The sequence below is a fragment of the Myripristis murdjan genome, chromosome 1 (assembly GCF_902150065.1).
Source record: "Myripristis murdjan chromosome 1, fMyrMur1.1, whole genome shotgun sequence".
In the NCBI taxonomy this organism is placed as follows: domain Eukaryota; kingdom Metazoa; phylum Chordata; class Actinopteri; order Holocentriformes; family Holocentridae; genus Myripristis; species Myripristis murdjan.
The window spans coordinates 6,708,695-6,736,658 of NC_043980.1; the positions used below are offsets into that span (position 1 = coordinate 6,708,695).

At 42.7% G+C, this 27,964-nt stretch overlaps 3 protein-coding genes across 5 annotated transcripts in view; 1 reads left to right on the top strand and 2 right to left on the bottom strand.

Moving 5' to 3' along the window:
- Window positions 1-4,645, bottom strand: part of lcor (ligand dependent nuclear receptor corepressor) — a 116,182-nt gene extending 111,537 nt beyond the window's left edge. The window contains exon 1 of the mRNA XM_030061195.1: window positions 4,527-4,645. Coding sequence (XP_029917055.1) covers window positions 4,527-4,623 — 97 coding nt within the window. The 5' untranslated portion in view covers window positions 4,624-4,645. The remainder of the gene's footprint in view (window positions 1-4,526) is intronic.
- A 1,546-nt stretch (window positions 4,646-6,191) lies between these two features.
- On the top strand, window positions 6,192-27,768 carry LOC115366087 (MORN repeat-containing protein 4-like). 2 transcript variants are annotated; one of them, XM_030061326.1, is made up of 5 exons: window positions 6,192-6,309; window positions 8,380-8,454; window positions 20,343-20,457; window positions 24,709-24,818; window positions 27,569-27,768. In XM_030061326.1, the coding sequence occupies exons 2-5, from the start codon at window positions 8,388-8,390 to the stop codon at window positions 27,733-27,735; spliced, it is 459 nt and encodes a 152-aa protein (XP_029917186.1). In that variant the 5' UTR covers window positions 6,192-6,309; window positions 8,380-8,387; the 3' UTR covers window positions 27,736-27,768. The 2 variants fall into 2 exon arrangements, with proteins under 2 accessions (XP_029917186.1, XP_029917195.1); XM_030061335.1 differs by having other exon boundaries at window positions 8,383-8,454.
- The window catches only part of hoga1 (4-hydroxy-2-oxoglutarate aldolase 1), a 77,370-nt gene continuing 58,133 nt past the window's right edge, over window positions 8,728-27,964 (bottom strand). Inside the window, exons 8-9 of one of the 2 annotated variants that reach the window (XM_030061295.1) lie at window positions 9,033-9,092; window positions 8,728-8,917 (exon numbers count right to left, since the gene is read on the bottom strand). In XM_030061295.1, the coding sequence (XP_029917155.1) occupies window positions 9,074-9,092 (19 nt within the window). In that variant the 3' untranslated portion in view covers window positions 8,728-8,917; window positions 9,033-9,073. Of the gene's footprint in view, window positions 8,918-9,032; window positions 9,093-25,132; window positions 25,234-27,964 lie in introns of those variants that run through there. The other variant, XM_030061287.1, reaches the window with a different exon arrangement.

Sequence of the window (27,964 nt, forward strand, 5' to 3'; positions counted from 1 at the left end):
GGAGGAGCGAGGCTGGCAGGAGGGAGCCGGCTCAGCGGTGTCAGACTGACGCTGAACTGGGCAGCTCCCACTGAGAATGTGTGGGACTCTGAGTGTGTGTGTGTGTGTGTGTGTGTGTGTGTGTGTGTGTGCAGGGCGACGCTGGAAAAGAGCAAGGAGCTCAGTCGACTTTCTCTGGATAAATAAGGGTTTACACAAATGCACACACACACACACACACACACACACACACACACACACACACACACACACACACACACACACACACCTTCTGTCGACATGCAGTGAGTGCCAGTGGCGTATTTTCCTTTTCCACAGATTGCAGTCAGCCCTCCTCCCCAGACAGAGCGACCCGCCTCCCACAGGGCCCCTGGTTGGCATGGTCGGCCCCCAAGATAGCTCTACACAGGCTACAGTCTTGGGGGTGGGCTGCCTGTATGTGTGTGTGTGTGTGTGTGTTGTGTTGAAGAAGATATAGAGATTTACGGTGTTGGCACTCACTCTGGTATAATGGGTGGATCGCAGCCACATAATGAGGCTCACACTGCCTGAGTGGCAGGTTGTGTTTATGTGCATGTGTGTGTGTGTGTGTGTGTGTGTGTGTGTGTGTGCGTGTGTGTGCCGAGGAGGTACAGAGGGCACCCCTCCTCCACCGCTGCCATCCTGCTAAATGTGCCACATTTTGTTTTTCTTTTCAAAAAAGCTCATGAGGAGAATTAACAAGATGAGAAAGTGTCCATCTGTCCCTCGCTGAAATACCTGCCATCACACACACACACACACACACACACACCACCGTGGTGTCTGTGTGTGTGTGTGTGTGTGTGTGTAAGAGTAAGGGTTGGCATTTTATATTGCAGTTGTTGCCACTTTGATTCAGACTTTTACTTTTCGCACTTCAAACTTTGGAGGCAGAATCAACCGGACTGATTTTGTTCAAGTTCAGGGGGCGGAGCTAAAGAAAAGGTTCAGTTACATCAAACTGGAGCTTCAGACCCCCTGTTGTAAGTGATTTTGCTCTGTGGACCCTGATAATGTAAAGATATTATGGTTTATTTAAAGTATCAATTTGACACTGAGCAGTTAGATGCAAAGTGGTGAAATTAAAACATTAAAAACTCACTAGAAATTGTTAGAATACAAAAGCGAATCATTTAATTTAAATTAAGCTCCTGATGTGGCTGAAGACCCTGGAGGCCCCTGGACTACCTCTCTTTATTATGCACTGTGCTATTGTTAACTCCATGGCTTTGTAAAGGAGGGCCGCCGCAATTACTGCTGAATAAAATTAAATCAAGGTTATGTATCTATCTATCTATCTACACACAAATAAAAGGTCACTGATATTGATATTTTTTATTTATATTCTTCGCTTTATGAAGTTGGAGGAACATTTGGTTGTTTTTGGCTCCGCCCACTGATGCTCAACTCGACCAATGAGATTGCTCCTGTCTGAGGGACGTTTTGTATTAAGACTCACACCTTTCTCTCTCTCTCTCTCTCTGTCTTTCTCTCTCTCTCTCTTTCTCTGGTACCGGCTTTAGCAAATCAAATTAGTCATACTATCTTACCGAGTCTCTGTGTGCCAGAGGAATCAGCAGCTGGTCAATAATTTCTACAGACTAATAATGTTAACCTTTCTGTGGCACGCGTTCACTATAAATACAGTGCAGAGCAAATATGCCGAGCGCCTCCTGCCTCCTGCCTCCTGCAGCACGAGGACGCCTCCCTCGCCCGTCCGCCTCCGAGGATGTTTGACATTCATTAGCCAGGATTTCAATACGACTGATGTCTTCATGAGCCAGTTTGTAGACAAAGGACTTTCGCGGTAACCAAACGGTGCACTTAACTTCCAAGCCAAGCAGTCATTTTTGTGTGTGTGTGTGTGTGTGTGTGTGTCTGTTTCCCCTCCCCAAATGACAGGTATGCACTTTTATTTTGAAACTCTGCAGTTACCAATAACCAGATTGAGAGTCTCACAAAGGGTTTTCACATGCAACTTGATATGTGTCCTTCTCAGATTTTATATACAGAGAGGGAAAAAAAAAACACTTATGTGGAGGAGTTTCATTCCAAAATGAAAAAGTGACTGACAGAATTCAACTAAAACAGGATAAAGGATTAACTTAAATCCTCGGTTGGTAAAATAACACACTTACAAAACGGATCCTCAATATTGTTCAGATGGTGACTTAAAAAAAAAAAAGAAAAAGAAAAAAAGTTCAGTACAGTAGGCCCACAGCGCACAGCAAATATTTTCATTAGTTCCAGTGCATCACAGCGTTAAAAGTCGATTAGCCTTCAAACAATGAGAGTGTGGGATTTCAAACTGAGCGCTGATAAGCACGACTGTGCTCAGCGCTGACACCCGTCACGCACAACAACCCAGTGAATAGCAACAAGAAACTGGGGTTGGGCAAAAATGGCTCACTACAGCATAGCCTAAATCCATGCACACACACACACACAAACACACACACACGACCCTTTCTAAGAAAAACAGATATGTTGACTGATATATTGATGCAAACACTGTGGTGTCAGTGGTGTGCTGTGTTACCCAACTGTGAACATATGGCGACTTCAGTACACTTATGCATTATCTGTGGTCACCAACAGTAATCTTATCATGTATTAACATATTTCCAACTATAATATCACTGCATCATCGCTGTAAGGAAATGGTTGGTCTGAATCACCCTGTGGTTTGTTGTAACTTTATTACACTTCCTCCTTCCAGGCCTTATAACCTTCCCTCGCTTTTGTGGCCAAAGTGAAACTTTTAGGAAGGGACCAGCATCCGTCCCTGTCAGTAAAACTATAATAGTTGCTTATTAATGCAGTAAAACACTATTAATCAGGCTGCTACAGAAAATGTATGGGAAAACAAGACAAAAGGCATGCTGTCATGATTAATAACAGGGCTGTGGTGGAGGGTAAGCCAATGTTAACTCAGTTGAAACACATTTTTTATTTGCTAAACTGAGATTACACAGCTTTTTAGGGCTGATGAGACTCTCAGTGAGATAAATGCATCGTGCAGGTGATAGTAACTGATGTGGGTTATGTGCACAAAGTGCAGAAAAGCAGAAGTTGGTGGGTTTTGTTCACACGGATGGTTGGCGGTTCCTTGTGCTGATCAACAACTAGAGGAAATAGATTACCAATCTTCTTATTTACTACCACATCCCCGCCTATAATGACTTCTCACGAAAAAAAATCCGATGTGGGGAGATTCAGGGCATGTGAGATATTATAAAGCGGTCGGATGGTTAAGTGGGTGACAGGTCAACACACAGCATCTGGACGGAGAAATGCATCCAAAAACAAGTGGAGCCGCAACACTCCGCTTTCCGCCGATAAAAGCCAGATTAGGAGCGGGGTTGAAACCGAGGAAACCCGGGGACGTTAGGAGATCAGAGGCGAAGAGTGGATGATAATCTCACCATAACATCGGATAGGGCGATCTAACCGGATTAAACAGAGCCAATGAAATATACCAGAAATGGAGGATGGGGGGAGGGGGTAAGAGAGACGTATGGATGAGAAAATCCAAAATAACTGCGGACATGAACTAATGGCGAAATGCTGGGAAAAGGTTATGAGCTGCGCTTTATCATTTCAGAAATCAGACAAAGACTGACAACCGTGCACTGACCCTTCAATGAGCAAATGGATTCTGTCCGACTATAAACATTTGGGAAAGACAAAAAAAAGACATATCATAAAGCAAACTGCGCTACACAAATCTCCGGCGCACAGTTCCCATCATCTATCAGAACCGCATCCAAGCGTGCCGTTTCAACAAGTACCGGTCCGGTTCACCGGGAGGCATTTCTCCCCGTCAACCCCCACCTACCCCCTAAAATACAAAATTATTTCCACTGACATTTCCCCCAATGCAGCAATGCGCGCTCCCAAATGCCGATTTCCAGGGCAGCAGAGGCGGAGCGCGCAGCGCCCAAAAGCCCCGGCGTCATGTTTGGAGATGGAGAGCGCGCACCGCCCTCCCCCCACCAAAAAGGAACACGGCGGCGAGCACACGGGCACGGGCCGGCGGGGCAGCCGATTGGCTTAGGCGCAGCTTCATCTGGACACGTGACATGCCCTGCTTACAATAAATAAACAGCTATGGAATAATGTATAAAAAAAAATACCGCCGCGGATCCGAGCCGTGGTTCCCGTGAATAAAACACCACACAACCAGCCACACAGATCACAAGCCCGTTCTGTGCAGGTGAACACGAGCCAAGGTGTCTAAACATGATTCCCAAAAAACTTGGAGCTGAATATTTTTGGAAAGGTCCGGTGGGAGGCGGGCAGCGCCAGGCAACAGCCGTGCGTAACAAAAAATGACAGCTTCGCGAAGAGCCTATAGGTTTTCCCATGGACACAGCAGCCCCGGAATCTGCCACTTACACTCCCAAAACGAAACACGCACAAATCCAAACATGCACTCGCCGGGGCTCTCCGGCCGCCCGGACCCCCTCCCATACGAACACACATACAATGCCAAACGAGCTTACCTACACAGTGAATGAGTTTGTGCCTCCAAGAGTCAAGTTCCTGCCGAAAGCCGCGCCTCTCTATCGTGCATTGCTGCCTTTTGCACAGACTCGCCATTTTCTATCGGCCCCTCCCGTGGGCGCGCACATACTGCTGGGTGCTTCCTTGCGCGCACGTCACCGGTGGTTTTTATTCTAGGGCTGGGTGGAGTGAGATATGAGGGGGACGGGGCTGCAGCATCCCCCTTTCTATAGCGCTCATTTGTCCCACCCACCAAAATCGCCCTCTCCCCTCCCTCCCTCCAACATCTCGGCGTGAGGATGTGCTGTCATTGGTGCTTTAATGGGATGTTTGTCTGTTTTAATGTTGCAGGGCTGCGCATGGCGCCTCCGCTCCAAATTTGCCGTGGCTTAAACCTATGTGTGTCAAAGGCCACGAGCGCGCCGGGGATTTGCAACGCGCATGAGACACTGCATTGTTTAAATTAATAGATGCGTTTCAGCGCCTTTACAACGCAGCAAATAATCTATAAACTCGGCCGCGCGGATTACAAAAAAAAGGCATATTAAATATTCATATTGATAGGGAAACATGGGCCTTTTTCATTGGCCTGTGTGGTGCGAGCGGGACTGAGCGGGACTGTAAAATCCCCACAGGACTCAGTGTGAGCCTCCGCTGAACTTTATATTTTTCTCTCGCGGCATGGCTCGGCTCAGCAACGCAGCATTACCAAGTTCTCCTTTTATTAAGGGACTATAGGCGGTGATTCATTAGCCTACTTACCGGTACTAATTTAATTAATAAACGCTGAGCTGTTAAGCTATTTTAACCCATCTGCCGCATCTTAGCCAGTCTATTGTGTGTTTTCCATGGACTAAACCATTTTGGGATTTTGCCAAATAAAGAATTTAAAAAATATATAATAATAATGGTAACAACAACAACAATAATAAATATTATTATATTAATAACATTTATTATTGTCATTAGGCCATTGTTATTGTTATTATTATTATTAGCCTACTCTTATAGGTTATGATAATTAGGGCAATTTAATTTTTATGCTGCACCTCTGGAACTGAAATTTTGGCCTCAGTGAGTCAAACAAAAGCTGCTAATGATCCCATTTCCCCGGGTGAGAAATTAAATCAGTTCAGAAGAATTGGGTTTTATTCATACTTTTGTATAAAAGGGTCACCTTGTTGTTGTTTTTGTTGTTGTTGTTGTTTTTTTAGGGGTCAAGCCGCTCCACTTTGCCTTATTGCCTCTGAATCCATATCATCTCATTTGACAAAACCTCAGCTCCGCCTCGCAGCTGTTTTTGCGCATTGGGAGAGCCATAAATCAAGTTCCATAAAAACTCGCCAAAACGGCGGGCTAATCACCAAATTGATACATGAAGTGACATAATATCATTAAGAGGGACCTCGGCGCTGCTTTATAATCCTACAGAGACGGTGGGCAGCACAATAAAAGGCGAGGGCAGCCGCTTTAACACAGGAGCACTCCGGCTAATTAAGTCGTTGAACTCCGGGCAGGCGCTGCCCTTTACAAAGATGTCTCCCGCGGAGGGCTGGACGCAGCCCGGCCGCAGCCAATAGGAGAGCGGCTTGAGTCGAGGTGGAGGCCCAGTGGCCAATAGGATCTGTGCACCTTGGAGAGACGCTGAGGCAGTTCTGCCAGGAGACGCGCAGCCACGGAAAAGGGCTGAATAGTCGCTGAGAGGAGCAGAAATCCCCACCTGGCCGGCCGCTCTCAGTGATGTAGAGGACAGCGGCTCGTTTGCTGTTTGATAACCGACAGGTAAAGCGCTTGTTTTGTGTCCGCGGGCCGGCTCGGGGTGTGTGTCGGGGCTGTCGGCTGCGCCATGCCGGCAGGATGAAAGGGATTAGGGCGCCGTTACTGTGGCAACATTAGATGGAGGGATACACACTCCTCCTCCTGTCTAATCTGACAGCGTGCCTTATGGCGTGTGAGCAGTTATTCAGCCTAATAAACGGATGTGGGATTATAATTCATTTTTTTTCAGAATGCGCGCATGTTGGTTGGATGGTCCCATCGGCGGCACTTTAAACTCCAGCCTCCTTTATAAACAATAGGAAGCACTGGCGCGCATCTCTGTTGATAGGTACAGCCTCAAAATGATTTTTAACCAATAACCTTTTTTTTTCTTTCTTTCAGTGAAGCCATTAGACTCATGATCAGCACAGACAGCAGACAAAGACCTGCTAACACAATGGGAATGAATGACAGCACCCAGTCAGTGTGTTGATATCATGCCTTTCCTACCTGCAGGCCTTGCAGGGCTGATGTCCAGGGGTCTAGGACCCTCAGGGGCCCCCAGGACCCCGGGTGTGCATTTCGAAATTTGCAGGGATGCAACAAAACCTCTTTGTCAGTGTTGATACAGAAAAACTCTAAATATCAACCGATCAAGACAAGTCAATTTTATTTGTGTAGCTCGATATCACAAATAAAAAAATTGCCTCAAGGGGTTTTACAGCAAAACAGCATCTATTGTCCTTAGACAGAACAAGTCTAATCAGTTACTTTCCAATTACTGCCCTATTATTTTCCTATTACTATATTGTCGATTCAGATCTTAACTTCAATAGTCATAACAAAGTCAGCCTGATAATAATCTCAAAACACGGTCAGAATCAGAGGATTCATCTCCAAAAATGACCCAGGAAAACTGATCCACGTCTTTATCCTCAGCAGGTTAGACGACTGTCATGGTCTTTTTACAGGTCGACCCACAAAAAAAAAAAAAAAAAAAAAAAAAGCTGAACACATCACGCCCATCCTCAGATCCCTACACCGGCTCCCAGGGAGTCACGGAGTTGGTTTTGAAATATCGCTGCTAGTTTTTAAATCACTGGACGGTTTAGGGCCCCAAAAACATCTTCGACTCGTACGCTGTGATCCCTCCACAAGTCTCAGGTTTCCAGAGTCAAAACACAGAATCACAAATCTGAGACCCAAACTACCTTTAAACCCAAGTGAAACACTTTTATGTTGTGTGAGGCTTCCTCTCAAACACATTGCTGATGTCCTTTCATGCCTCATGTAAAACACCTTGAACTGCTGCTGTGTATGAAACGTGCCATACAAAAACACCTGCCTTGGCCTCGCCTTTCACTGTGCAGTGTAGCTTGGACTCAAAATAAGTGATAAAAGTATTTTTCCCACTTGAGAAATACACTCTTCAATTTGCTTTTATTTCTGACGTGTCTACATGATCCTCAACATTTAAACGGCAACACACAATATTTTTAAGTGCGATATCCATTCTTTTTATAGTATTTATTTTAGTGTCATATTTATTGGATGTGTGTGCTTGTTGTCTGTCTTAATTGTCCTATTAATTGGTCAGGAGTAGCGCTCCTAATTTCATTGTACTTGACAATGACAATAAAGGCTTTCTATTTCTGTTTCTATGTCTATGTTTTTCAGGGCTTTTAGTATCAGATACAGTTTTGAGTAAAATCTTTGGTACTAATACAGAATTGTAGCCAGATTATCAGCCTAAGAAATTGTAATTTCATAGTAAATTCAGCCTTTCAAGCAAACGTGCATCCTCTGTACATCCTTTCTTCACTGCGGTGCCACCTTAACGTGTGTGTGTGTGTGTGTGTGTGTGTGTGTGTGTTGGGGAGGGGTTGTGTGGTTGCCCCTGGGCCTGCAGCAGCACAATGTGGGCATAATTGCTCTGCAAACATACTGCACTGTTCAAAAGCTATCAATTAACCCATGGAAGGTCACAGGATGGACAAAGTGTGAGTGCACGCCGCGATGTCACTAATGTTACAGATATTGTCACTCCAGGTTTTAATAATAGTGTGTGTGTGTGTGTGTGTGTGTGTGTTCCAGCAGGACCCATGACCCTGACAAGAGGTTCCTTCACTTACTCCAATGGTGAGGAGTACCACGGAGAATGGAAAGAAGGCAAGAGCAGCCGTGTCTCTCTCTCTCTCTCTCTCTCTCTCTCTCTCAGGCCGTGTTTACACACACGCACACACACACACACACACACACACACGCACATGGCTGTAATGCAGTTAAGACAATAATGAGAGTAAGGTGGAGCTCATGTAAACAAGGTACTCCAATTATATTAATGCAGTTACAGTCTTAGACACAGTAAACAGAATCACAGGAATATCCCAGTTTTATTCACATTATTAGACACCATATAAATGCTGAGTGGTTTATGAAAATCTGTGTTAGTTTTTGTTAAAAAAATGGATCAACTCTAGTTCAGTTTGCATGAATGAATCATGCAAAGTGTGGGACAGGTGGAAACAGGGACTGCACGGCCACAGAGGAAGAGTCAACGGCACCAACAGGGGACTTTAGCTGCACATGGAGAAGATCTTCACTTGCAGTGACCAAGTTAGGCCGTGTATTTCTGCCATTAAGTTAAAGAAAATGACATAAAATGGTATTTAAAATATTAATTGACAACGAGAAAGTGGCTGCCATGGTCCGGCATGAATTTGTAGGTTTCAAAAAGTTTACATTACATATTTGCTCAACTGGCGGCCCGCGGGTCACATCCGGCCTTCTAAAGCTTCCCATCCGGCCTGCAGAATATTAACAAATTCAGAAAATGTGAGGAGGAAAAAAAAATGTGTCCAGGTGGCTTTTTTTTTTTCTTTCTATACTGAAGCAACACCAAAAACAGTTGAGATGGAAATTATTTTACCAGGAATGACCCAAGAGCTGCAGGTTCTAAAGATGTTATTACCCGACACACCCTGCTGGGGACAGATGCATAAATGATGCACAAAAACACATATACACTGCTCTCTGCACAGAAATTGGTATTTATAAAAAAAGCACGCACAGTGAGAATGTGTGTACCGCCATGCATTATTCACACCATGTGTCCATGCAGAGTTTTTGGCTGCAGGCTGATGGAAAAGTGTCCTTAATATTCAGTTTCATTGTGTGTGTGATTTTGCACAAGCCTATTCATCTATTTTATATTGTCAGGGAAAATGTGTCTGTTGTACAGTGCCACTCATAATGCAGATGTGATTTTGGACTTAGAGGATTTGGATGTAGAGGTACATGCTGTACGTGTGATCAATTAATAGTCATTGTGAGGCTATGAATAGGCAGAGCTGTGCATAATGGCTGTGTGTAATGACATAATTGTGGCTTTGGTGCTGCTAGAAGACCTTGTCAGTGCAAGACTAAGAGGAGAGCAGGTGTCTAGAGAGTGTGCTGTGGAGAGGAGGGCTCGCCGCTGCTCCACCTGTAGCTCACACACTCTGTGCACTTACACAGCTTCGCTAGTATCAACCGCCGAGGTGAAGTCAAAGCGGATCTCTGTCTTTTATGTGTAGAAATTGGCTTGTGTCTTCATGTAAGCACGGGGACAACGTTTTCCACCAATCAGGACACTGCAGGATAGTGTCACACAATAAGCTGATTAATGTTTCCTGCCAATCAGGAGTGCATTCTGCAATTCCAGATGTGAAGCAGATTTGAGCTGCCTCGTCGGTGGAGGCCTGCGCTCTACTCACAGCAGTCTACTTCAATATCTAGTTATTATCATGGATTTCTAATGTTTTTAGAAGGTGAAAATATTACATGATAATAACCTAATAAGGCGTAAATAGATTAAAATGTTGCCTATTTGAAAGAGATAGCAATAGGGCTGGGCGATATGGACAAAATGAAACATTACGATATCTTTGACCAAATACCTCAGTATCAATATTGTGATGATATTGTATGGATGGCGTTTTTATAAGATATTTACACACAACATTTTTGTTAAAGAATCATCAGTAATGTGGATATGATGACCAAGCAGGTGGAGACAAATAATAAATCAGAGAGGACAGTCTAATAAGTTCAGGGAATGGGATCCCTTTACTGTAATGCAGCCTTTAAAACACTTAGACCATGTCACGATATTACAATATCTGATATCCCAGATGATATCCAGTTTCATATCACAATATCAATAAAATATCGATATATCGCCCAGCTTTAAACAGCAATTTTACTTCTGCAGCACATTTCATGCACAAAGCAGCTCACAGTGTTTTATTGTAGATAAAAGAACAAGATGATTGCAACTTTAAAACGAATAAAGTCATGACAAAACAAAACAACAAAAACACATTCAAACACACATACATAAAGAAATCAGTTTAAAATCAGCGATCAGTGGAAGACTTTGAAGCACATGTAGGTTTTGAGTCTAGTTTTAAAGGTTTTAAAGGTAGGTACAGAAGGTGCACGTCTGAGACTTAGTGGAAGTTGATTCCAAGTTTAAGTGACGTAATAACTGAGAGCTGCCTCCTCGTGCTGTGTGTCAACTCCAGTGGGTTCATATGGAACTTGTGTTTCTGAGATGTGCTTTGGACCAAAACCATGAACGGGTTTAAAAACAGGCAGCAAAACCTTGAAATCACGTCTGTGACATTCATTCAGTCAGTGCAGAGGTCTAAGGTGTAAGGTATGGACTGACCCATGGGGATGTGTAAATGTAATAGCCTATAAAAACAGTCTCTCTTCTGTAAAATGTGCAAAATGAAAAAATGAAAAATAAAAGGCCAGGAGAAAATTGGAACTGGTTCTGCAGGGGATAAAAGAAACAAGGTGTACATATGAGTTTAAATGGGTCTGAATAACCATACAGCTGTACAACCAGAACAGTCGTCAGGAGAGTTCAGCCCAAAATGAAATTTCAGTCATCATCTACTCAGTTTCTAAGTCAAATAAAGTTTTCGTGGTTTACCAAACACTGAGTTAGCCCCCACAGATTCATCTCAGCCATCTTCCAAGCGTCTGAAGTCAACAGGATCTTCTTCAGCTCCAAAAAAAAAAAAAAAAAAAAAAAAAAAAAAGCCTGTAATCCTTCCATCCGTTTTCTGCTGCTCATCCGGGACCGGGCTGGGGTGGTAGCAGATTGACGAGTGCAGCCCAGACGTCCTGTTCCTCTACGCCCACCAGCTCCTCCAGGGGGATCCTGTTCCCAGGGATTTGGGACTTTGGTTCTGGGTCTAACCCCGGAGTCTCCTCCCAGTTGGATATGCTTGGAGCCTAAACGGCCCAGCCACCCGCCTGCGGAGGAAGCTCATTTCAGCTGCTTGTATGCGCTGTCTCATTCTTTTGGTCACCACCCAGAGCTGAAGACCTTTGGTGAGAGTTCAAGTCAAGAGGTTTGCCTTCAGGTTGAGCTCTTTCTTCACCACAGAGCTGCAGCCGCTGACCCAGTCCTTCTGTTGATTTGCTGCTTCATTGTACCCTCGCTCGTGAACAACACCACAAGGCCCTTGACCTCCTCCACTTGGGGCAGCAGCTCACTACCAACCACCACCTTGTTCCTACAGAGAACCACGGCCTTGGATTTGGAGGTGCTGATCCTCGTCCCTGCAAATTGTCCCGGTGCATGCTGGAGGTCACAGCTCGATGAAGTCAACAGGATGTAAAAAGCAGAGACACAACCACGAGGCCATCATACTGAACACCATCCAGTCCCCAACTGTGTCTCGAAACCCCGTCCATGAACATCAGGAACTGAACTGGTGACAAAGCAATGCCTTGGCGGAGTCCACCCCCCAAAAAAACATCTTCAATCTGCTTGCACAGTAAAATCCAGGTGTTTTGTAGCCAGCTGGATGCACCGTTGGTCCACATGTCCAACACTTACCTCATCATCTCCTTTATTTTCCTCACTGGCTCCTCTTAAGTAGCAGCTACAGTTTCCTACCAGAGTTTTGTCAGGGGAAAATAAGATGTTGCTTTGGCTGTTTGGAATCATTTGATGCTTTTTAGCGACAAAAACATGGCCCAGTTTTCTTCAGTAGTTTTGAGAGAAGGTTGACATAGAACCACTGGAGTTAACTTACTGCATGTAGAAGAATAATATGCAGCTGAGTAGATAATGACTGATAGATTATCTTTATTGTCCACAGAAATTTGCCTTCCGCTTCACAAGTTGGTTAAAACACATACATACAAATATGCGTTTAGCAGAGTTATTGCATTTGGTATGAAAGACTTTGTGTGAATGTTTTTAGCTGCTGCAGCGGCTCTACAGCGTCTTCCCGAGGGCAGTTTCATGAATTCTTTAAAAAGGGGATGAACAGGATCAGACGCAGTTTGTCCTGCTTTTTGTTTCACCTGCATTTTATATTAAAAACATCACAATTGTCTGCTGTCTGCTCTTTCCCAATAACTTCATGTTGATAATTCTGGATTAGTCTGTTTTTGCTCTCACACTGCAAAAATTCAAAATTTTACCAAGAATATTTGTCTCATTTCTAGTCAAAATATCTCATTACACCTAAAATGAGACATGATCACCTAAGAAATAACTTGTTTTTAGAAAACCATCACTTGTTTCAAGTGCATTTTCACTTTTTCCACTGGCAAATTTTGCCAATGAAACAAGCAAATTTTCAAGTGAAAATAGAAGTAGAAGAAGTAACTTGTTTTTAGACAATTTTCACTTGTTTCAAGTGAAAATTCACTTGTTTCAAGTGAAGATTTGCTTGTTTCATTGGCAAAATTTGCCAGTGGAAAAAGTGAAAATTCAGTTGAAACAAGTGAAAATTAGCTAGAAACAAGAAACAAATTTTGCCAATGAAACAAGCAAATTTTCACTTGTTTCAAGCAAATTTTCACTTGAAACAAGAGACAATTGTCTAAAAACAAGTTACTTCTGAGGTGATCATGTCTTATTTTAAGTGTAATGAGATATTTTGACTAGGAATAAGACATTTTTTACTTGAAATAAGACAAATAATCTTGGCAAGATTTTGAGTTTTTGCAGTGTAGACTTCAGATTAAAAGTTAAAACACTTTCAACAAGACTTCTGTGAACAGTCTCTAAAATTTCCGCACTTGTATCGTATGAAGTCAGTCTCCCAATTAGATGCAATCATTGCATTGCTTTTTAAAAAAATGCTAAAAATGTGTTTGTAAAATCTAAAGTCATGTCACTGGTCGTCTATGGACTGACCTGTGGTGTATCTAGTTCAAGTCAGACTGCAGAGGTGAGCCACAGCCGAAAGCTCACACAAACACACACAGTTTGCAACTCACGGCTAATCACCACAGAAAAAAAAAAAAAAAAAAAAAAACGGTGTCGGAGAAACTTGAGTCAGTAACCACAGGGAAATTACACACACACACACACACACACACACACACACACACACACACACACACACACAGACCATCTGGTGTCAGTGAGCCCACTGAGAGTAAATCACACTACCTAAACCAGTATTTGCAGTTTAACAAAAACACGTGCACAACCTTTAGGGCAAGGCTAAACAAAGAAACAAAAGTCAGGTGTCAAAGTGAGAGAAACACACGGCTGCTGCAGAGTTAGCCAAAATCTTCAAACTTGTTCACACACACAAGTTTTACTCAACAGCAACTTGATGACTTCATAAGCTGATGAAGGTGAGCTGGGCTTTATAGAAATGTTGGCACAGAGTGGACCTTTAAAAAGTGACAGTTTTGTGTGTGTGTGTGTGTGTGTGTGTGTGTGTGTGTGTGCGTGGTGGAGGAGGTGATGGCGGGGGGTTCATGCGTGCCATGTACCAGGTCTGCACCCATGCATGCAGAGTCACTGTTTGCACACAAACAAACATGCAGCTGTGTGTCGGACGCCGGTCTGGTGTCACATGAATAATTCAGCGGGGCCGATGGTGGAAGACGAGGCTGGAGGGTTATCAGCTTACAGGAAGTAGGCCGGGCACGTCCACAGCCGGCGCGCAGCCATAGGCCATTTACCCACCGGGCTCCGTCGATGCGGCCATTTAACATCCACGCATTACCGCTATTGATTGACATAAAAGCCGGACAAATTCAGCTAAAGCCTAATTAGCCAGAGACCGCGATGTGACACGAGACCGGAGCGGGGCGTTGCAAAGGAGCTGAGCGACAGATTAGAGTCTGTCTGAAGCCGTTTGGAGGAATCAGACCAGAGGAGAGGGACGGGAAAGAACTGTCCCTTCTTGCCGTTTAGGCCGCGGATAATCCGTCCCCTCGGCTGCAAAAAAAAAAAAAAAAAAAGAAAAGAAAGAAAGAAAACCATTAGCTCGTTAGCGGTCTGTAAAAAGCTTAGGCTGTTGTAAGTTGATTTCATCGGTTTCAATAACACCATTCATGCCTCTGACACGGCGTTTGCGGGTTGGGACACGGCGGCGTCTTGACAACACACACTTTTGTTACGTTGCGGCGGCTTCTGGCCCGTGAAATCTCAGCGCCTGCCCGTCTTCTCACCCCCCCCCCCCCCCTTATCGAAGCTCCCTTTAGGCGCTGGAGCCGAGATGCTCTAAGTGTTGGATGTGAGCCTTTCGCGGTCAGGCCTTTCTCCTCCAACCCTGCTCCTTCACCGCCCCTGCACGTCTCCCCTTTCTCCAGCTGTCATGCAGACAAATCCATACCTCCACACACACACACTCTCTCTCACACGTGTCCGTGCACATGTGGCTGCCGTGTTTCCAAAGAGAAAACGAGCTGCTCTCAAAAAAAAAAATGCGCCGGGAGAGCGTTCCGATTTAGTCGCAACTCAAATCTCCTCTCCAAATCTCCTGCGAAAAACCCTGCTGAGATTAGGCAGAGGGCAGCACTTTAAGCAGCCCCGACAGATGGACCGCCTAATTTACTTTGCCATTAGCTGGGTAGTAAGGGACACACGCGCTAACCTCGCCCCCGCTTCACCCCCTGCCAACCGGACGCTGCCCCCCCCAACCCCCTCTCTTCCTCCAAATCCCCATCCGCTGCCCGGGCTTGTCCCGCGTCTTCCTTTCCCCCCCCTCGCTGACTTGATGCCACCGTGCGAGCTCCGAGTAAATGCTAATTCCCTGATATCAGCTGCTCCGAGGAAGCCCGGACCTCCTCCGCCCGTCTCCTACTGCGCCTTCACATCCAGTTATTCCCCTAATTCCCCGCAGGCCTGCTAATAGAGATTGGCAATGAGAAACGATCATTTCCCTCTCCCTCTCTCTCTCTCTCTCTCTCCTTCGTTTGCCATTCTCCCGCTCCTGCAAATGAGTAGGAGGAGGATTACAGGGAGGAAAAAAATAGATTTCGCCCACCTGGGAACGTTTTAAGGGGGTAAAAAGAAGAAGGTGAATCCGCCTTTAATTGTCAGCGCCAATTATGGATATCATTCCCCATAATTACAAGGCTGAGTTAAAATATCCCTGCCCTTCCCGGTCCCCGGCGTGACTTTGACCAAAAACCTGAAGACTGCAGTCTCCGGTATTCACTTTCACACACTTCTGCGCCAAGGTCTCGACAACCTTGAGCGTTTTAAAGCCGATTTCTCACCTGTAGTTGGTTTATATTGGTCTGAGCCGCTTTTCATTGGTCTGATAGGTTCATTTTGTTGTAATATTTTTTTTATCCTGGCAGTGAAACAGCCTTTCCACAAGATCAGACAAGCGGACAAACACATAAACCCAAATGCAGGGCAGACGTTATTGGAATGCATCATGCATGGTTTGTTTAGGTTTACTGTTCCTGTTTACAAGTGAAGCGGCTGTTGTAAACAAAAGTTACATGGACTCACCAGTGGCTTGTTTAAAGGACGGCGTTTGGCTGATTTTTCATTTTGGTGACAGAGGAGAGTCTTTATCAAAACATGATGTTGTGTGATCCTTCAAGCAGTTCAGAAATGTTCTCATGTTCTCCATATATATATATTTATTTTTATGGAGAACATGAGAAGAACATATATAGATATATAGATAGATAGATAGATTAGGAGGCATTTCTCCTCATTTTGACACCAAATTTGCCCCTTTTTTTTATGCCCATAGAAACTGAACGGGTAGCACCGGCGTGGGCCTTTGGTTCACAGCAGATTAGAGGGTCTCGTTGCCATGGTAACAGGTGTAAACCGATGTCACGGCGTCGGCGGACGAGTCTGTTTATGTCAGGAGAGCTGACGCACAGTTAACGGAAACTCGTTTTCATAAGACAATAAAAATTGTGAAAAACAAACTTTAAAAAAAAAAAAAAACATCCAGCAATATGAATTTTAGCCTGAGATAGACTATGAATTCCAATCATTTTTAAATAACTTGCAGATGATTTTAAATATTTTTCACACCAACTTTAACCTTCCACTTCGTTGTTTCTGTGACGCCGTGACAGAGCGACCCACCGGGGCTTGTTTCGTCATGATGGAAGTGTCAATACATAAAATTATTCAAACGAGCTCCTCAGCTGACAGGGTGACATCAGCTGACTGTGTGCAGCCGTTGCCGTGGCGATGAGAAACCACCTTGGAACTACTAACTGTGCCTGTTCTACCCATTCAGTTTCCATGGTTATGCCACATGAACCTCTTTTTATACCCATAAAACCAGTGTGTTTTAGGGTGTGTAGTTTGTTGGGATTGTGTTCTCATCACTGATTAACGCTCATTAACACTTAGACTCTTGTTCTCTTCACTGGGAAACAACTGGAGAACGCGGAGATGTTCCAGGTACGGCCGGTGCTTAAACCTGGAAGGTGAACACTTTTCAACAAAAAAAAAGGATCCATTTTGAAGTTGTTTGTTTTCCTAGCAAGAACTTTTTTTGCTTTCACTCTGGAGGTATGGCCTGTAGTGGAAGTTTATTTTCTTGAAATTCTTGAAATTGCCCCTCGGGGACATCAAAGAGATCTTGAAGTTGAAGTGTCAAGTTAAATGTCAGACGACAGAGCGACTCGGTGCAGTTATGTGGCACAACCTGAGCTTGACCGGCGTCGTTCTCACCTGCAGGCCAGACGAACCGCACCTCACAAACCACCAGAGGTGGAAGTAACTAATTACATTTCCTCACGATGCTGTAACTGAGTAGCTTTTTGTGTACTTGTACTCTTTGAGTATTATTTAAAATCAGGCATTTTACTTTCACTTCAGTCCATTTTTGGCTTGAGTTTTGTCCTTCACTACATTTTAAATCAGATCCATTACAGAGAAACAAATGATCAATGACAGACTGTGGGACCTTTCACAATAAAAGCTCAGTCAGCAGCTTCTCCTTTGTTGGTTCTACTTTTTTTTTCCATTTTCGAAATTTCACAATAAAAGCTCCACTACATGGAAGCGAGGACCATTGAGACCCAACTGGCAAAAAATGTGTAATTAGTGTGGACAATGAGAATCATGTAGACTCAACCATCATAATTACATGCTTATTCCTCATTTTGTCAGTTGAGTCTCCAGGGTCCTCACTTCAGTTTAGTGTAATGCCCCTTTAACAGAATGTAGTCTGAATGCAGTTTTTTCTAACTGCATGGAAAAGATCCCAGCGAACACAGTTACTGTTTGGAAAAAGGAGCTCAGTCACTTTTACTGCCAGGACATTTGACATGAGACACTTTGGACTTTTACTGCAGGAGATTTTTACTGCACTACTTCTACTTCTACTGCAGTCACATACCAGCAGAGGAACAGTACTTCTACTTCTACTGCAGTCACATACCAGCAGAGGAACAGTACTTCTACTTCTACTGCAGTCACATACCAGCAGAGGAACAGTACTTCTACTTCTACTGCAGTCACATACCAGCAGAGGAACAGTACTTCTACTTCTACTGCAGTAAAACATCAGCAGAGGAACAGTACTTCTACTTCTACTGCAGTAAAACATGAGCAGAGGAACAGTACTTCTACTTCTACTGCAGTAAAACATCAGCAGAGGAACAGTATTTCTTCTTCTACTGCAGTAAAACATGAGCAGAGTGACAGTACTTGTGCTGGAGTCTGTTGTACCCAGCAGATGGACGTGCTGTCTCCAGCTCATGCTGCATGATTCCCTGCATAAAAATAACACGCATTATGTGTCGCTGCGATTTACAGCCTTTTTACACATTTGCTTTGACAGTAATTATGTTTTTGCAGGTACAACCCGAGCCTTGACAGATACTGACAGATGTTCTTCAGGTGGCTCTTTATTTTTAAATGGATTGCAACTTTTCCTGTGTATTATGTGAATCATTTGCGATGTCGCAAGCAAGAAATTCTAAACAGCGGACCAAAATTGCCCGGGCAAATTACGATGTTTTGCACTCTTGTGCTGCGGCTTCCTGGCTGTTGTGGCTCGAGAATGAGGCACATTGATGCCGCGCGCCGTTGGAGATGTGGTAAAATGAAATATTCTTATTTCAGCCGGCATCATCAAATATTAGTATTTGTCAAACACACCAATTATGCTCGGGAAAAGCAAACATGAAATATAGCTTTGACTGTAACAAATGTACCAGCGATTTTCAGCATCATGTGGAGCATAAACAAACCATTCAGGCGCAGGAAGCTGAAGAGGCTCAGTTATTACCACGGCACGTTTTACTGCAACAGATTTTAGGGACAATTTGAAAAAAATGGACGCCGGCCAACTAAACAAGCAAACAAACAAACAATTTCAAGGATTATTCCACGGTTATTTGTGTACCTCTGTACTTACTTATGTATGGATATACGCATGTATGCATAATGGATGCATAATGGCTGCATGCCAGCTTGTATGTGCATATCTGCCTGTCTGTCTGCCTGTCTGTCTGCCTGTCTGTCTGCATGTCTGTCTGTCTATCTGCAGTATACATTTAGTCATTTATTCATTGGTCCATTTTGTTCGGACATCTTCTTCCTGCATGGCCTCACAGAGGGTGTCTTGGTCCAGTGAGTGCCTGGTTTCATTCAGCTTAGGTCCCTAAGCTCTTTAAGTTGCATTACCTTCTTAAACACCCAGCGGGGATCCGGAGACTCTGACAGAGTCCCGGTCAGCCCTGCCACGGTTTGGCCCTCTCTGGTTCAGAGAGAAAAAAAAAAAAAAGAAAGAGAGAGAGAGAGAAAATGTCCACGGAGGCCGGAGTCGTATCGGTAATTAGAGCCCGACTCCAGTGTCCTACATGCAGACGGCCTCTAATGCCTGGAGAAGGAGGAGGAGTTTGGGATCCTACAAATCGCGGTCCACATATTAATTTTGAGATATTTTGGGCGGTGTGGCTCAGGAGGTAGATGGAGGAGTTGCTGGTGTGATTCCTGGCTCCTCCAGAGAGACACTGAACCTCCTGACCGCTCCTGATGGACTGCTTGGCACCACCACTGTGTGACTGTGTGTGTGTGTGTGTGTGTGTGTGAGACTGTGTGTGTGAAGGGTAAATGTGAGGCAAACATCGTGAAGGGCTTTGCGTCAGCAGACTAGAAAAGCGCTGTACAAATGCAATACATTTACATTTTTCTTTGCAGTTCTCTTGTTTTTTTTTGTTTGTTTGTTTTTTTGCTTGTTTGTTTGTTTTTTTAGGACTTAACCACACTCAGAAAAACCAAATTCAGTTTTCCATATTAAGCACCGTTTTCGTTAACGATCTTAAGCTGTATTGTGTGTTTGCCAAACGAATTAAAATAAACTAAAATTACAGAAAAAATGTCTTTATTTTTTGTCTTTGTCAGTTTTTTGGGCTGTTCATCCGTTCTGGTGAATACATTTTTTTTTTTTTAAATGGTATGATGTCTTGTTGAATTTTTATTACACTTTTTCTGACTGATACCCCGTATTACAAAAAATAGAGATAAAACTAACACTGAAACTAATAAAAACTAAACTAAAACTAAGCATTAAAAAAAAAAAAAAAAATGTATTCATTTTGTATTTGAAGTGCACTAAACTGCACTGTATTGTGTCCTTTCTTGCCTGATAATCCAAAATGACTTCACCCTCTTTGTTTCCTTTTAGGTGTTTCATCACTCGTGTGTTTTCACACAAACCACACCTACTGGACTTGTAGCTATAACTCAGCTCTGTGTGTGTGTGTGTGTGCGTGTGCGTGTGTGTGTGTGTGTGTGGCTTCCTCAGGTCTGCGTCACGGCCTGGGTCAGCTGACCTTCAGCGACGGGACGTGCTACACGGGCCAGTTTGAGAACGGCCTCTTCAACGGCTGCGGGGTGCTGGTTTTCCCCGACAGCTCCAGGTCAGCGCCTCGCTTCCTGTTTGTCTGACCTTTGACCTCTTCCTCTCGCAGCCGAGGGCGCTGGTCTGTTTGTTCCTGAAACGCCTCCTCTGTTTGCTTCCAGTTTGGGCAGCGCCGCGGCGGCCCGGCTGGTCGTGTTGCTCGGCGCCCCGCCTTTTATTTCCTCTGAGAAAATAAAGCAGGCGGCTGCACCTTGAGGGGCCCGGCAGCCTGACCCCGGGGCCTCGGAGGTGCAGCTTTTGTCCCCCTGAGCCCAGTTTTGTTCCCATATTACAGCTAAAACATCGACTGGAAAATTGCATCACCTATTTTTCACATCCACAAATCTACAAAACTTTCTCAGCCGTGGCCTACAAGTTCAAATCTGCCTTAACCGTTAGAACAAGACGGCCTCCCGGTTGCTGGGCTGCAGGCAAAACAGCACCAAACAATCCACGACCCGTGTAAAAATACAGCGGCCTCGGCTACAAGAATACAGAAGCCATTTTTACACACTCCAAACACACTTTTTCTCTGCTTCACTTTATCAGAATTAATGTGTGCAGAGGTGATGTTCACATGTTTTGGTTTAGAAGTTTTTTCAGGCGGAAATTACTATTTTTTTCATTCATGCTGTGTGCCATCTTCATTTACTCGTACCCAGTAACATAAATACTGATATTTACACATCTGAAAAAAAAAAGCACAGGTGTTCCCTTTATGATGACACCAGCATTATTCAGATAGACACTGTAGTTGCAGAGATATACCCTTTGCATTACGGGCATGCAAGTTTTAGGGTTAAATTCATATTTTACAGAATTTATTTAGGTATTTATATATATATTTAATGAATGAATGAATGAATGAATGAAGGATTTTATTTTCAAACAAGTATACAACAAAAAAAATATAATATATATATGTGTGTTCGTTTTCCATATATAAATACAAAAGATAAAAAAAGGACAACAAAAAGAGAAACAGATAAACAATATAGTGTATCCTGTTTGAAAAAAGAATAAGGAGGAAGAAGTATACACTTTTTTATACCTACCCCTTTTTAACTATATATTATTCATTCATGTATTTACTTATTAACTGACTGTATTTAGCCTGACAAACGCCGTCTCGTGATTTTGCACCTTCACATTCAGAGGAAACGGTGCATGTATGTGTCTTTTTGGCTCTGAAACAGGTTCATGTTATTACCCTGAGGTCCAATAATTCGCTGTAGCAGGTATTTTGTGTGGATTGTACCTTTAGGCACATAAATGGACTCCTCACAGCGTCTGCGTCTGCCTGCCAGTAACTACCGACCAAACATTTGGAGATTTGGTAGATGCTGATTTGACGGTCTGCACCAGCATTGGTGACAAAATAGAAGCTGCTAGAGGCGTTATTTTAAGAAATCAGGTCTGATATCGCTTCAAAACAGTTTTCACAACAGTATTTTATTTTTTTTTTGGCTTGCTGTAATAAATCAGATTGTGAAAACTGAACATATTCTGGGCTGACATTCAGTCTGCTCATCGTGGAAACCAATAAAACGCTGGCTGCTGGATTCCCTCCCAACATTTTAGGAAGCGCTGCGCCTCCGAGCCGCTGTGCACTTTGCCCGGCTGCTGTTGCACCTGCACTTTATGTCCTGTGAAACTTTAACTTGTGCATGTGAGTCTCCGCTCCGGGCAAACCGCGCCACTCTTTGTTGGGAACCCGGGAACAAACGTGATATTGATTCTGGGGCAGAAACTCGGGAAGACGCCGCTGCCGCTGTGTCCGCTCGGGGCTCGTGAAGTCATATTTCTGGAGATATTTTGTGATGCTGACGCTTTTTCGGGCTGCGCTCAGGTCCAATGTTCAACTTTTGCACACCTGTGGATCGACAGGTGACCGTAGATATGTAATATTTATGGGACAGAAACCCTCATCAGGTTGTTCAGGGTATATGCAGGAATCTTGAAGTTAATTTTAATACCTTTTTAAGACTTTTTCAAGACCTTCTCGATATTTCTTAATACCTCACCGCCACTTCAAGCTGTAACCATTTACATCACTGATATTTTTAGTTTGTGATAAAGACTATAGACCACTGTGATACAACAGAGCGTACTTTGTGCTTCTGAATTTCCACCCGCCCGCCCGCTCTCTCTGGCGCTCTCAGAGACAATTTACGAACGCACCCACAATAGCCTAGTTTTTTATGTACCTGTTCATCTTTGTTTTTTAATAAAAATGAATAAATTCACACACTTTTACGATGTTTTTGGGACTCAAACTCTTGGACAGCTAATTCAGAAAAAAATACTTTCAAAATTTAAGACTTTATAAAGTCGTGACTTTTTAATACTTTTTAAGGGTCTTAATTTTCCCAAAATTGATTTATCACCTTTTAATACTTTTCAAGACCCCGCGGATACCCTGTTGTTTTACAGACCAAAGAGATTAGACCATGTTAATTCAATTGGTTGGTTGACCAATCAGGTTGTAGCACAGTAACAAACAACACACGACCTCATAGAACAAATATATTACAAGGAGCACAAAATGATAATAATCATCATAATTATGAGCCACATCTTAATTTGATGATGAGGCGTTCTCTCATTTTAAATGATCACCTGATTGTATGATTGTTTTGTGTCACATTTCAACTTTATTTGTTTTTTCCTTTGTTTTCTTGTCTTTTTGTGAAGCTCCAACCAGATTTGAATCACATATTTTACACATTTATCTATTTAACTTTTTTTTTTTTTTTTTTAAAGTCTATTTAACTGTGTGATAATTCATACCTGTGTGACGTTACATTAATTCAACAGTGCAATATCTCGGTGTATATATGGTGTATATAGGTAGACGTCTTACCTATGCGCCATTTCTTATTTCAGTATTTATTACTGCAATATTTTTGTGGGATTAATGCACATATTCATACATAATGCACAGGCTTTTTATATGTACATATATATATATATATATATTTTAGAAAATTCTAATGCAGATATTTTTATATTTCATATTTTCTTTTTCTAGCTCTTAAAATTTCATGCTCATACATATGCATCTGAGCAGCTGCAGCCGAGCCGATTTCCCCTCGGGGATCGATAAATTATTTCTGATTCTGATTTTTGCTTTTTTTGTGCTCCTGATAAAATATTCCTTATATGAGGTCACATGTTGTTTCAGGTTCATCTGCGGTGCCATGATGGGATTCTTTGTGACACCTGTTTGTTTTAATGCCGATCTGATTGGTCAACCAGGCTGTTGACTTTGACTAGAACTAAAGGGGTATTGCGTCTCGTTCTTCCTGGAGTTTGATAAAACTGTGGATCAGCCTGAGGGAGCTGCTGATCTCTGCGGTGCAAAGAAAATGTTGGGTTAAGTGAGTTTAAGTGGCTCTAACCTCCTCCTCCACCTCCCGGCTCACAACACCACAAACTCCTGGAGTCTGAACATCGAGATGCATTAAATTTATCAGCTGCAACAACAACAAAAAAAAAGTAATCAGTGTTAAGAAATAAACAGCAGGACGGGGTGGGGGGGAGGCGGGGAGGCGCAGAACACAGAGCAGGAAATGAGCTCTGTCACATCCCTCAGTCGACAAAAACACACTTAGGCCTGCTAATTGTGTGTGTGTGTTTAAAATAAGAAACGTCTCGGTTTGTATCGTTAAACACTCCAACGTCAGATGTTACTCCAAGGCGCGCGGTCCCACCTGCTTGTGACAACAGTTTTATTCATCTGCAGACAAAAATGAAAAACCGCACACGGAGATAAGTCGGGAGCAAATTGAGGAGTGAACCGATGAAGCTGCCAGTGAAGTTATTTCAGTGTGTTTGTCTTCACTGAGCAGAAAAGTTATTTTTATTGCTATTATTCCTTATTTTATTTAATGTTATTATTTTTTATTATTTTAAATTTTATTTTATTTAATTTTATTATTTTTTATTATTTCAAATTTTATTTTATTTAATTTTATTATTTTTTATTATTTCATTTATTTATTTCATTATTTATTTTATTTCACTTCATTTCATTTTATTTTATTTGTTCATTTATTTTATTTTATTTAATTTTTTATTTTTTTAATTCATTATTTGTCAGGCATCAGTGTGAAATGAGTGCTGAGGCTCTGGGACAATCAGAGTCAGAAACTTTTTTCCTGATTGTTAGTTTGGACAAAAGCATTAACCTATAGCTTTCCCTCTTTCTCTCTCTCTCTCTCTCTGTGTGTGTGTGTGTGTGTGTGTGTGTGTGTGTGTGTGTGTGTAGGTACGAAGGGGAGTTCGTTCAGGGGAAGTTCCAGGGCGTCGGCGTCTTCAATCGCTTCGATGGAATGAAGTTTGAGGGCGAGTTTAAAAGCGGCTGTGTGGACGGCTACGGTGAGTTTCACCTCGACGTCCGCCTCCTTCATAAAGGCACAGTTCAGCCAAAACAGTCTCTTCCTCTCCTCCTGTAACAGCCCGAGCCAGGTGTGTCCAACTCAGTCTGTAAAAAATCACAACCAGCTGGAGGGCCAAACACTCCTGAGGTTTACTGAATACTTGTGACCCAAATATGTCCCGTGTAAACAATAATGATTCATACACAAATACAAACTTAACATGAAACATTAAAATGTCCTCGTAAGACGTAACTGCGTGTAAATTTTACCCTGTCTGACGGCAGGGTGAAGTAGGGAAAATATTCCAAATTAGGTGTGGCTTTTATTTTGGTGGCTAAAATACATTTGGCTCCTGAGTCCCATCCACAGCAGCGCAGCCACACTTCAGTCCAGCTTCTCCAACCTGCCCAGATCTGTTGCTGGTAATGCACCGACTGTCACACAACGACAAAAAAATCCGAAATAACCCTTTAATATTACACTTCTTTACTGTTTCTAGTTGTTTTGTAAAAAGTGTGTGTCTCATATTTGAGTCGCTCTCCTCGGTCGTGTCGCTGCTCGGCTGCAGTCGGCTGGGATTTGCCGCGAACAGACTGACAGTCAGTTTACCGAAATCACAGGCGGGAGGCGTCGTGTTGAATCTCCCCTGCAGTTCAAACAAAAGTGATTTGCAAATATAATTTGGAGCGGAGCTGCTTGAAATGTGTCTCCCGGGGTTTGTTGGCGCGCCTGTTTTGTCTGGCCCGCGGCGTCAAACCTGCTCCGTCGCCCTGACACGCCTCGTCGCCGAGTTCAAACACACTTTCACTCCGGTGACTAGGCTTCAGGCCGACGGGCGGGAACGTCACACACACGTAACCTGATGAACCGAGCAGGGAGCGGCTCACTGCCTTGACTTTGAGTTTCTGTTGTTACACAGCATTTTAGTTCGTTTAGCTTTACAGTGGTCTCTCGTTTATCGCGGGAGTTACGTTCTAAAAATAACCCGCAATAGGCGAAATCCACGAAGTAGTCAGCTTTATTTTTTACAATTATTCTAGATGTTTTAAGGCTGTAAAACCCCTCACTACACACTTTATACACTTTTCTCAGACAGGCATTAACATTTTCTCACTTTTCTCTCTTGTTTAAACTCTAAGTTCAAACCTTCGTAGAAAAATAAGGATGCAATGCAATACGCTGTAAAAAAAAAAAAAAAAACATGCAAAATTGCACAAAAAAAATCAGCGAAACTGCGAGGCCGCGAAACGTGAACCGCGTCATAGCGAGGGACAACTGTAATTTGACACAATTTAAAATACATAAAAATAAAGAAAAAGCAAATCTTGGACAAAGAGAGGCAGAAAACCCTGCACCAAACTAAACTTAATAAAAAAAAAAATCACAATATTACGCAGAAAATAATAATGCAGTGAGATAAAAACTAAAAAAAAAAAAACGAAAACTATAACTGATTATCAAATAATTATTTTAGTCGTTCATCAAGTAAAAATACCAACATTTTGCTGCTTACAGCTTCACTAAGATTTGCTTTCTCTTCATTTTCTCTCCATTTCATATAAAAACTTTTTTTTTATTGAAGGTTAAGTGATCAGTTTTAAAACACTGTGGCTTCTGCTCATTTGTCGTTAATTTAGACATTTGATTGACAAGATAATTAACCGATGAATTAAATATATATATATAAAAAAGATTAACCAACAGTGAAAATAATAATTAATTGCATCCCTTGAAAACATAGCCACAGTTTAAAAATTTCTCTTTTTTTCATGTTTTAATGAAATTCAGTTTTGCAATTCTGGCATTTCCATTAAGTGAGACTTTACAGTTTTTCTGCACTAACTTTCAGGAAAATCTTGTACTTTATCTAGATGATGACTGTTTTAGTTATTTTATTTTACTTTATTTATTTTTTTTTTTTGCTGCCTTTGTGAAGCACTTTGTAGTGTTGATTTTGAAAAGTGCTCTATGAATAAAGATTATTATTATCGCCATTATCACCTCGAGCTGCAACGTTAAAATACGTCTTACTTTAATGCAACAGTAATTTAACACAGAGCGTAATCCTTCCTCACAGTCACACTTACTTCTCAACACTTGAATATTTTTACTCCTGTTTTCTTTTTATTGATTTGTTGAGAGGAAAAGCAAATGCACATACACAGCCGGCGGAGTGTGTCAAAATATCAAAATATCACACTGCAAAAACGCAAAATCTTACCAAGATTATTTGTCTTATTTCAAGTCAAAAATGTCTTATTTCTAGTCAAAATATCTCATTACACTTAAAATAAGACATGATCACCTCAGACGTAACTTGTTTTTAGACAATTTTCACTTGTTTCAAGTGAAAATTTGTTTGTTTCATTGGCAAAATTTGCCAGTGGAAAAATTCACTTGAAATAAGTGAAAATTAGCTAGAAACAAGAAACAAATTTTGCCAATGAAACAAGCAAATTTTCACTTGAAACAAGAGACAATTGTCTAAAAACAAGTTACTTCTGAGGTGATCATGTCTTATTTTAAGTGTAATGAGATATTTTGACTAGGAATAAGACATTTTTGACTTGAAATAAGACAAATAATCTTGGTAAGATTTTGAGTTTTTGCAGTGCAGATTAAGATTAAGAATAAAGGGAATAAAACAGGTAAAACTCTGAACGCAGCTCTTTTCATTTTCCTGGAATATTCCTCCATCATGGTTTCCGAGTGTTTCTCTTGAGTAAAAGATTGACGGTTGTTTTCCAGGAGTGCTGACGTTTGTGGACGGCGGCGGCCCCGGTGGTGGCGGTGGCGGTGGCGGCGTCCACGAGGGCCTGTTTGAGACCAACCAGCTGGCGAGGAGGGAGAGCAGCCAGGGCGCCGTGCAGCGAGCGCAGGGAGCAGCCGCCAAGGCCCGCGCCCTGGCCATGTGACCCGGGACTACATTACCCACAGTGCCCCAGCACCGGGACGCCGCTCCCTCCCTCCCTCCTGCCCTCCCGCCCGTCCTCCTCCCTCCTCCTCTCGGTTTGAACGAAACAAATCCACCTCCTTTTTTTGTTTTTTTTTTTTCCCCCCTTTTGGTTTCCAATTTCCAGCCAATCCGGTTTCTCTCACTCATCAAAAGATTCTCTCTCTCTTTTATTCGCCTGTAATCACTCA

What these genes read in the sequence shown, in the direction of transcription:
- LOC115366087 (XM_030061326.1), top strand. Translation starts at nt 8,388, where the DNA reads ATGACCCTGACAAGAGGTTCCTTCACTTACTCCAATGGTGAGGAGTAC. An exon ending in CCACGGAGAATGGAAAGAAG is followed by an intron (nt 8,455 to 20,342) that starts GCAAGAGCAGCC and finishes TGGCTTCCTCAG; the next exon opens with GTCTGCGTCACGGCCTGGGT. An exon ending in GTTTTCCCCGACAGCTCCAG is followed by an intron (nt 20,458 to 24,708) that starts GTCAGCGCCTCG and finishes GTGTGTGTGTAG; the next exon opens with GTACGAAGGGGAGTTCGTTC.